Here is an 11775-nt window from a genome sequence, read left to right on the forward strand (position 1 = left end):
GAGTAAAGAAATAGAAATTATATCTGGAAAAATATTTTGGCTAAAGGGAAGAGAAATGGAAATTATATATAGAAAAATATTTTGAAAAAAGGGAACAGAAATTTTAATATTGAATATCTTCTGATATTAACATTAAGAAATATTAATTTCTTTCATTTTAATGTTAAGAAAATTGATAAGACACATGATACTTGTTATTCAGATCATTTTAACATTAATGTAACATTTACCTCAAATTCAAATATATTTAACAAATATTCCTTCACAATTCGAGTCAGAGTGAAATCATTACTCACCAAAATTCCAATCTCAACATTCACAAGTTCTTATCGGTTCAAAGGTTCTCCACCAGAATCCTATTTTTCAATTACATTTCTCGTGTCTGTATAGACGACAGCGATACTAAAAAACAGATTACGAATCCCTTTGACTTTTTCATTTCGCGAAATTGCAGCGGCCTCCGTGACGTCAATCGGTGGACATCAATTTGTTTTCTAAAGCGGTCACATAAAACTGTTGTAACTTCGATTTGAACCAAGAAAGACGTATTGCACAATCAGCTACTAAACATTAATCAATGTACGAAACTAAGAAATATACTCAATATCTCTCCTCTCACCAATTAACATTAGATTCACGGACATTTATTCTACTTTATTCTATTGTTCCCAAAGAACATGTTCGTTTATACAAATCGCGAAAATTGTAGCTTCAAAACCAGAGTATAGTTTAACAGACTTAAACCATTACTAAATAATGTTTAAAAAATTCAATATCCGTTCAAAATCCATCAAATCCGTAAACCTAGTGTTAATAACATATTTAATTTATTATCTACTCTTATATTTTGCAGCACACGTAACTACGCACAACATACACCATTCTCTAAATATAAATAAAATTTACTATAATCTAAATATAAATAAAATTTACTACAATCTTCTCTACTCTCTTCCCAACGAAACCCAAATTTGAGGTTAGGTTCGCATCATTCGAACATACGTTCGAGCATACTTAACCTCTCTCTTCCCCAGCGACACTCTCCGAATCAACTGTACGCCATTCCCAATCCAAACGCGAGCGAACAATAACAATAAACAACCTCGTTCAAAGTTCCCGGCATTTTCAGGATTAAAAACCGCCATTCCTCGCTCTGGTCGCCAGTCGCCGCGGGTCAAGGTCGACCGCTTTCCCTTTTCACCGCCGAATTTTTCCTGCCGGAATATTCCCGCCCATTTTTCCACTGTATCAAGGAAACATTAAATTCGTCGCGCTATCTCGCCCTCGGTGTTCCATTAAAATTCTGAAGCGAGCGCCGGGGCCGGAAGCTAGTTAAGCGCGGGAAAGAGCACGGACTGGTGGGAAATTTGAATCCAGGTCACTGGATTTTCCGAAGTTTCTTCGACCGACAAACTTCCTGAAGAAACCAAATTGCACGGGAGTCACGTTGCATGTCCCCCCCCCCCCCCCCTCCTTTCTACGCCGTTCGTCGTTCCTTGTCTTCCTGCTCGTGATTCCCGAACCGTCGAAGATCAGTCATTAACACGTTCACTGCCATGTGATTTCATAGAGCAAAATACACAAAATGGAAATATATAACATTAGCAATTCACCCTTCTACGGTGTATAGGATAATTCAAAATAATATTCCACCCCTAAAGGGTTAAGAGGAGACTCAATCAACAACGTATACCTGAAATTAATTATTAAACATAACGAGTACAATACGAGAGAATAAATAATTTTAAAAATAAAATTCTGCCGCTAAACGTTTAAAAGAAGGCTCAATCAACACCGTACACTTCAAACAATTAACACGTTGAACATCGCACGATTTCATAGAGCAAAATACACAAAATGGAGAAGATATGATATTAAATCATTTGTTTGAATTGCATTGTTATTATTGCACATTGACATAGCTGAATAGCACCGCATTAGGTAACATTGTTTATAATATAGAAATGTTTTCAAATAATCATGGTTTAATTCAATGAACTATAGCATCTCAACTTGGTTGGAGGTCATCGGTGACCCCCATGGCATTCAACGTGTTAAGTGACAGAGTGACATCTTTTTTAAAATATATAAGATAATAAATATTATTATCATTACGTGTTCATCTAGCTGAACGTCACTGCATTCGGTTGTATTACTTATAATATAGGAAAGTTTTCAAATAATCATCGTTTAGTCGAATGAACTATAGTAATTCGATTTGGTTGGGATCACCGGTGACCCCCATGGCATTCAACGTGTTAAAAAAATCTGGGGCTCAATTTCCTGCACTCGAAATGGAACTCAGATTTCCTCGTTTTTCGCAGCTGTGGCATTCGATCAACTACGTTCGTGTTGGACTTTTTTTATTAGAGGTTGTTCGGTTTTGTTGATTGATGGTATGGGAATGATGTTAGAAGTTTTCTGTGGATATGGAAATAAGTGGGACACTGTTTATGAAGGATGGGAATGTGACATTTTGTGTGATGTGTTTGTTGAGGTAATTGGGGCAATGTATATGGAGCACGATTTGAGGAGTTAACGTGGTTTAGATGAATCAGTGATGAATTTGTAATCCTTCTCGTGCTTCATGATATGTGGAACTATAAATTATTGATGGTAGTGACAGAAATAAACGGACTATATGAAATATAGAGTATAGAATATAGAATTTAAAACGAAAAATAAAGTGGAACCAACTTAAACTAAAAGAAGCAAGACTACTATAAATCAAAATAACTAATAACAATACTAAGTATTAACCTAAACGACATTTTTGTCTTGTTCTTCCAATAGAAGTCAAATCAAACTCTACAGATCACACTAGCATAAAACAGAATGAAAAATGGAAGGGTGCGCGAGGGGTCGGTCGCAAACACCCAAGGAAAACGCTATACCGGGAGATAAATAAGACGTCGCGAAATTTTCAATTTTTCGCGGGTCCGGACAGAGAACTTTCGCCCTGGAAGTGTCTTGAATTATTGAGAAGGCGGCTCACGAGCAATCCGAAAGGGAGCCTTTTCCAAGGGAATCGAGTCGAATCAATTTATGTGGGGGAAGAACGTGGACGTGTCCACTTCGGCCATGATTTATGCATGAGAGTGGGGCGTTTTGACGCGGAACGTGGATCTAAACGGGCCGAAACAATCGCCGGAAAAATGGCGGACCGGATCAAGCGTCCAAGGTGGGGCGGCTCGAGGCGATCGGGTTCAGCGATCCGGAATTACAGGAGCACCCAATTGTCAGCCGCACTGCGAGTTTACACAGGTGTCACGGGCAAGATGTCATATCGAGCAGGACACTGAATAGACTAAATTGCTGACGACGCTACACGAGCGGCGTATCTCGCTGACGCAACGTAACACATCCGAGGTATTATTCTTACCCCAGGGATTACCTAAGAGATACGACGTCAAAACGGAGTAACACGTTTAGCGAGAACAACTGTATCCATCGTGAGAATGAATGATTGTTTTTTCAGGATCGATGATTTTTCTGAGAACAAGGTATAGCTTCGTTGGTGTATTCTTGTTGGCAAGGAGAAGACGAGTTCTATGATATGTTGCATGCCTATGCTGGAAGTTTGAAAAGGTTGCGCTTGTTATATAGGGTGTTTTGATAATTTCGATATGAAGTCGAAGGTATTTTCGAAACGAGTTTCTATAGAAACGAAGGAATTTGGATGATAGGTGTTACTGGATAGTCGATGTTTATTTCTTGATCAAAGTTGATCTACTTTGCAGTCGCGTACTTCTAAAACACACTGTATAATAATCCGGACGCTCGAACCGTTTAAATATAGGCATGTGACATATCGCTGAACTCGTCTTTTCATCGGCTACAAGAATACATCGCCAGAAATATACTGTCACTATCGAAGAGACATGAATAATCTAAACAATCCGTAAAAATACTATCTACACTGCTCCGAACGATTCAAAGTTCATTTCTGTTCAACTATTATACCGATCCAAGCAAACGGAAGCAAAAAGAAAACGATTAGTCAATTTTCCCGTTACTTCTCCCACAACACAACAAGTCCATTTCAACAGCAACAAATCTGAACAAAATCGAGCGGCGTCAAGCTATCTCCTAGCTTTCCGAATCAACACGATTCCAATTCCCATGAATGGATGCGTCTCCGTTTTCAGTTTTCCTCGTTTTCCTTTTTTCCTTTTTTTTAAAGGGGGGAATTTTTATACCGAGGCGAGCGGTTATCGAGCGATTGGCGTTCCCGTGGCGTTTATCAGGGAAGTCGATTGTCCCTGGCATCGGTTGTCTCGAATCAATTGATCCTCCCCCACCACCGACGTGTCCACGAAAATTCCGAGGAGGTTAGCCGAGGAGGTTCCCCGAGGATCGAGACAGCAGGATACATCGCGGCCATTTTTCAGGCGCTCCTTCGCGGAAAGAAATTCCCCGGAGAAATGTACTCGACCGCGATTAATCATCTTCGATGGAAGACTCGATGGAAATTTGTCAGACTCGAGAGAGAAAGGCGGGGCTGTTCGAAAAAATAGTTCCTTTCTTCGCTGGTACAGAAGAAGTCTTCTAAGAAACTGGAGAACATCTATTACGAGAGCACGCCATTGGCTGAATTTTTAACTTGTTTGTTTTAGGTTAGATCTTTCGTTCGCCTCTGAGTTTTAAAGAAAATTTTACTTGGAACGAAGATTATAACTGGTGGTCTGGAATAATTGATGGTTAGTAGTGATTTGGTATCCTCGATTCAAAAGTAATACGAGAATATTATATTATATATTATATATTATATATTATATATTATAATATATTGTATTATATATTATACACTACAATATATTATATTATATATTATAATATATTATATAATGTATTATTATATGGTATTACGATAGTTGATCCATCGCAAATATAAATTTTCTTACGTCCTAAACTTGAATGTTCTAATCACTTTTATAAAATAACTTTTCTCGTGAATATAATATTATATAATATAATATAATACAATACAATACAATATAATATAATATAATATAATATAATAATAAATAGTATAATATAATAAAATGTAATATAACAATAAATAATATGATATAATTAATAACTGGTATATTGTGAATAACACGATTATTACATTATAAATAATATACAATATCACAACATTAACAGCCCTAACCCCACTCCGCCGGTCAAAGATCGAGATCCCAATGTTTTCCGGTCGATCGAGGAGCGGTCCTCTTATCCGAGGATCGCGTAATCGCGCAAACACGTTTTTCGATCCAACGAATCGGAAGTTATCGTCGGCCAGGATGCCACGGGTCACGGGGAAAATCAGTGCCCCAATTAATCGGCAGGTCTTAGACCCCAGGATTCGTAGGATTACCAGCGACGAAGGTTAATTACCGTCTAGCGAGCCGACAACTGTTAACTTTGCGAACTCTCCAACGGCCTCGGAGGAGCTACGCTCTTTTTGCTAATTATTTCGCGTCAGCCTGTCGCGAGAAGCAATCTACGATTCCTTTGGGATTCTTTGGATGATCTTGGTAAACTCAATTTTTCGAGTGTTTGAATTATTCTACGGGAAATTCCGGAAATATTGGGTCATCCTATAAGTTACGTCGTTTCTTATTACATCGTTTAAAATATCTTTTAATACCATTTCGATAATGGTGGTAAAAAATTAATAGAAAAATCCTTCTTTGAAATTCCATGGGGATTGTTATTAATTCAATTTATTGAGTCTTTGAGTTATATGTAGGAAATTGTGTAAATATTAGATCATCCTATAAGTAATGTCGTTTCTCATCTTATATTTTAAGACATTTTCTGATACCATTTCAATAATGGTAGTAAAAAATTAATGGAAAAAATCCTTCTTTGAGATTCCATAGAGATTGTTATAAACTCAATTTATTGAGTGTTTCTTGAGTGCATTTTTCTTTCCGGGGTTTAATAATATCTATTATATTAATATTAATGGAAAGAATTCTGAAATATTAGAATTTATTATTTTCAATCTTCTATTTCCACTTTCGAAATTTCGAAATTCTCTTCTGATAATCATCTTGGTAACAAATTTGTAACTAATAAACCTCAAAACCTCAAAGACTACCCTCCAAACACGATAAAACCAATAGCAATGATAACATTGAATAATTCCGAATATTCTAGAGTATCACGACCAACAAAAGTGATATCGATCAGGTTTCAGAAAGAAAGAAATTTAAATCTTCTATTTCCACTTCCGAAATTTCGAAATGATTCTCTGATAATCATCCTGGTAACAAATTTGTAATTAAACCTCAAAACAGACAACTACACTCCAAACACAATAAAACCAATGGCAACGATAACATTAAATAATTCCGAATATTCTAGACTATCACGACCAACAAAAGTGATATCGATCAGATTTCAGAAAGAAATCATAGTGCAACGGGTTAATTAGCAGGAGTGGTTAAAGACTCAAGAAACCCGGGGAAAATAATACCGCGCGACGCAGCTTTTCATTAACGAGAAAGGTGGATATCGCCGGGGCCAATAACGAATAGGTTTCCGCGTTATCTAACGAGTGTACATCAGGAGACCATTGTTCCCGATGGTCGACGCAGACAGCTGTTGTTCATCGCACCGGGATTTACGTAACGAACGTAGCCGGATAAGCGACGTCCCCCCCTCCCCCACTGCCGCCCCTCAACCTTCAAATAGGAACCGATAAGCCCCGCCATTTTTTCGCGGAACGAATCGGGATCCGCGATTAATCGCGGCGAACGTTAACGATAACCCCGCTGATAAGGCTCATCTCAGATAAACTCGTGGGAATTTCAGCTACAGTCGGCTACGAAAGTATCGACGGAATTGACGAGAGGTTGAACATTTGTCGTAGTTCGTTACAGTTTTCGGGATTTCAAGGGGAATTGTCGTTTGAGAGGTTTGGAGTTGATGGTGTTTGGGGGTTGACGTTTGAAGTGAATGGTTTATTGCGGTGATTGAAGAGTTGCTGAAAGCTGTGGTTGATGAGAAATTGAAGTGGAGTTGATGAAAACTATGGTTGATGATGAGAAATTGAAGTAGAGTTGTTGAAAGGTGTGGTTGATAATTTTAGAGGAATTGAGAAAGTGATAGTGAACTATAGAAATTGAAGTAGAGTTGAAAGGTATAGTAGATAATTTTTAGGGATTTCAGAAAGTAATGATCAATTAGAACACTTTAAATAGAGTTGTTAAAAGTATAGTTGATAATTCTTGAAGATTTGAAAAGGTATTAGTTAACTATGAAAATTGAAGTAGAGTTGTTGAAAAGCATAGTTGATAATTTTCGAGGATTTGAAGAAATAATAGTCAACTATAACAATTTAAGTTAAGTTGTTACAAGAGACAGTTGATAATTCTTGAAGCTTTGAAAAAGAATAAGTCGATTGTAAGAATTCACGTATACTCGATAATTTCTTCCAATTACAAAAATCTGGGTAGAGTTGCTTAAAGAAACAACTACTAATTTCTAAAGATTTGAAAACAAAATAATAGTTACAATTTAAATACATCAGCTAATTTCTTCTAATTCAATATTTCACCCTCAACATTTAAGATTCACAGATTACTCTAATTACTCTCCTGATTATCAATTACCATACCAATCACTCGAATAACAATCGCACTTCAAACAACCCGTACGACGTTGCAGTAATTATTACAGTCTGAAAATTAATGTTCCACCGGATCGTTAACAAGTTCATTGTTCATACATCCCTCTCCCCCTCTCAACGTGGGAGGGGCATATTAACATGTAAAAGTACCACGAAACTGACATATCAAAGTGCGGGACAAACAATCCGTTTGAGCAGCGATTCCAGAAATTCCATTATATCGTTGGAAAATAATATTAAATATTCCGTCCCGCCTGGCGGCCGCTCTGATACCGGGTCGTTCGGTAAGAACGCTCTTTTAATTTCCCTTTGCCGTGCGGCCCGCCTTTACCGCGGCGAAACAGATTCCCTTTGCATGTAAATGCACCGCCGACAATCATTCCAGATAGAAAATTACGGATCGTAATTGACCGACAAACAATCAAACAGCCGGCGCACGCTTTAAATTAGCATCAAGCGAATGTCTTCATTCGGAACTTCGGGCAGTTCACTTGATGAAGATAAGCAACAACTTTCCGCGTAATGGGAAACTTTCAAGGGAAACAATAACATCAAATGACGATCACAAGAATGAAGCAGCTGTGCCTGCTGCTGACGGTTATTGTAATAACTGGACTGCGGATGTTTGTGGGAATTGGTAATTGCGAAGAACAATTTCGAAATCCGAATGTAACATGCAACTCTGATTCTTGAATATAATTATTGTTAATCAACTACAGTTTCACTATATATTAATTCATCTTAAATGTTAATCTGCAACGACTGGTTAAACAAGTCTTTCCACTCTTCCAATGACTCTATTAAAATTAACACTATTACTATTAAACCTTACAATTATTCTACTATTAAATCAGACTTTAAATAAACAGATTCTAATATTAATTCAAATAAAACATTCTCGTATTACACAAAACTCTACGCGTCACTACAAAAGATACTCCATTGAATTTACCTATAGAACTTCTATATCAAACTCAATAAGAACTTCCTATTCCCATATACTCCCCTTCCAACTTCATGAAACCATTCCTGCAATTTACCCTCAGTTTATTCCCAAAACTATCCTACCATATTCCAACCATCAAACCCACACCGACCCAACTCACAAGAACCACCTCCACAAACACCCACGGTCCATCGAATCCATGGAAAATCATCCTCCACCATAAAACGCAGCCTAAGATCGACTCACTCACCCTCGTTCTCGTTGTTTCCGATGAGTATCTCGGTGTCCTTGAAATCAGCCTCCTGCAGGAGCTCGATGGGGTCCTTGGGCAGGAAGATGCCGTCGATGGTGGGCGCGGAGGGGAATCCCAGTATCCCCCAGTAGCTGTTCCACTGCTGCACAGAGATGGCCTTGGCGTCCGCGGACCTCATGCACGCCATCACTTTGGCCGGGTTCTCCTGCAGCATGGTGGAGTTGCAGCCGCAGTCGTCGACGAGCACCCTGGCCACCTCGTTCGCCTTCTCGCCGGTCATGTAGCTCCACGGGGCGTTCAACGTGCCACTCTGTAGAATCCCCCTGCGCACGAGTCCCCTGGTGACAGGTGATATCAGGTGCAGGGAAACCGAGCTGCCGCCAGCGGACTCGCCGAAGATCGTGATCAGGTCAGGGTCACCGCCGAACGCCGCGGCGTTATCCCTGAGCCACCTTAGCGCCAGCGCCTGGTCCCATAAGCCCATGTTGCCCGGAGCTTCCTCGCTGTTGGCGAAATGTTTGTTCAGATACAAAAACCCGAAGGCGCCGACCCTGTACTGCATAGAGGCGATGATCACGTTGCTGGTGGCAGCCATGATGTCAGCGTCGTAAACGTCCAAGGTCGCGGTGCCAGTCATGAATCCTCCCCCGTAGATCCAGACCAGGAGAGGAACGCCGTTCTTGTCCCTATTGTTAGGGGGTTCCGATCCCTTGTGCCTGAGTCTGAGCTTCTGAGGCACCCAGATGTTGAGGTACAGGCAGTCCTCGGAGATGTTGGTGTTGGGGTTCCACATCTCCTCGCCTGGGAAGCCGGGGAAGTACTCGTACCTCTCCTGTATGCAGCTGTTGGGCAGCACGGTGGCGTTCAGTATGCCGTGCCAGGGCTCTATGGGCAGGGGCTTGCGGAACCTGAGCGGACCTATAGGCGGCTTAGCGAAGGGGATGCCGTAGAAGATGTGGACCTCCCTCTCGACGACTGTCCGCGAGAAACCGCGCACCAGGCCGCTGGTCGTCTGCACCACCAGGGGATCGTTGTGGACGTTGCCGTTCCTCTGGGAGGCGACGTTGGCCCTCGCCGAGCCCAGCAGGGTGAGCAGGATCAGCGCGGGCAGCCTCTCAGCCATCGCGTGCGTGCCCCTGGCTTCCGGCTGGCACACCTGCTGAGAGACTCAACAAGTTAGCGGGGAACCCGGCCTTTCACGCGGACACTTTCTCTCCCCTATCCACGTCGCGACCGTGTTGCCCGCCGGTTCCAGGTCTGCGGCCGCAACCTTAGACACCTGTGCTCCTCCTAGGGGTTCACCGTGACCTTCTGCACACGCACCAGCTAGCACACGCACGCGCGCCCTTGAGCACCTTTTTATTTTAGCACCTTCGTCGCGCCTTGCCTTTCAGGAATATCTTGGTAAACCGCTTGGAGCTAAAGAGCTTCACTCGATGTGGTTCGCGGAGAGGTTTTAGGGGATGGATGGTGGTCTCGTTTGGAGGATGCGTCTCGAGAAGATCACACGAGGCTGGGCACACTGGGGTTTGGTATCGCGCGGCGGCCGGCGAGCCGCGTTGCACGGGGTCGACTGATCGAGGAGGTAGAGGTGGCACGAAGTAGAGGTGCGCGCCGATGGCTCGCCAGCGATGCTGCTGCTGCTGCTGGCAGCGCTGGGTAGTGGGGACACGGTGGTGGTGGAGTGTCAGCGGCGCACGCCTCGTGCCCCGTATCCACCGATGCCCATTCAATTCCCTTTGTTGCGAGTTTTCGAGCAACTCCGCCGAGACCCTAGGAAAGATTCGAGCCTCGTCTGAAACTATTCGGAAGACACCTTCTTCCTCTTGTCTCCTTCTTTCTTACTGTGGTCCTTCTTCTTCTTCTTCTTCTTCTTCTTTGTCTCTCTAGCTGGAACGCACGCTACTCATTTTAACTTTCCGACTGCTGCTTCCGGCGGTGCGAGCTTCTTCATTGGGAAGGGCGAGGGACGTTGATCTGCAACGGAGTATTGGAACGTGGGATTCATCCTTTCTCGGCTCGAACGAACACGAGGGGTTGTTCTATCTTTAATCGGCACTGTGTCGAACCAGTTTTCTTTGGAGCTTTGTCCTGGAACTCGGAATTTCCACGGTTGAGATGAGTTCTTTTTCGGCTGCGCAGGTGTCAGGGGATGACGCTTCGCTTGAATGGTGTTACTGCGTGGGGTGAGATGAGAATGCATTGGGAATTTCGGCCTCCTCTTTTCCTTTGAACAGTCGAAGTTTGAAGAGTTCAAATTTGGAGGTTTTCTTTTATGGATTTGACTGCTTTGGGAAGATGAAGGAAATTTTGTGCTTCTATGATTTTCCTTTGTTTCTGTTTTGGCTGAATATTCGGAAGTCGAACAAGTGAATATAGTTTACTATGGGGAAACCTTTTAGAGTTCAACTTGGAGGTTTTCTTTTACGGATGATTGTTTTGGGAAGATGAAGGAAATTTTGTGCTTCTATGGATTTTCCTTTGCTTCTGTTTTGGCTGAATACACAGTAGAACAGGTGAATATAGTTATGATGTGGAAACCTTTTCTTGTTTGGAGATTTCCTTTTGAAGATCCAGAATTTATACTGTGGAATGGAGTATAAATTATTTCTTATAGGAGTTTCCTTGAAGTTATCCAGAGAACACTTGTATCTACCAATGAAAATACTTTAGTTCTGAAATGGTAAGAGTATTATAAAACTGGATTGAGGATTTCCTCCATCTTCTTTTTTTTAGTCTGAAAAATTCACAATTTACACTCTTCAAGAAAGAAATTCCTTTGAGAGAAAAATTTCTTGAAATTATTAGAGAGATGGATACATTTGCATCTATTAAATACAGAACACTGTACTGAATGGAAGTGAAAACTGAATTGTAGAGGAAAGAAGAAGGTTGAGAGAATTTGTGCGCGGTCACCCATCTTAAAACGAGGGTCGCAAAGAAAAACCGTTT

At 41.2% G+C, this 11775-nt stretch overlaps 1 protein-coding gene across 1 annotated transcript in view; it reads right to left on the bottom strand.

Moving 5' to 3' along the window:
* The window catches only part of AChE-2 (acetylcholinesterase 2), a 163684-nt gene extending 153243 nt beyond the window's left edge, over nucleotides 1-10441 (bottom strand). The window contains exon 1 of the mRNA XM_031973762.2: nucleotides 8821-10441. Coding sequence (XP_031829622.1) covers nucleotides 8821-9946 — 1126 coding nt within the window. The 5' untranslated portion in view covers nucleotides 9947-10441. The remainder of the gene's footprint in view (nucleotides 1-8820) is intronic.
* Between the last annotated feature and the right edge of the window lie 1334 nt (nucleotides 10442-11775).

This window comes from Nomia melanderi, chromosome 2 (genome assembly GCF_051020985.1).
Source record: "Nomia melanderi isolate GNS246 chromosome 2, iyNomMela1, whole genome shotgun sequence".
Lineage (NCBI taxonomy): Eukaryota > Metazoa > Arthropoda > Insecta > Hymenoptera > Halictidae > Nomia > Nomia melanderi.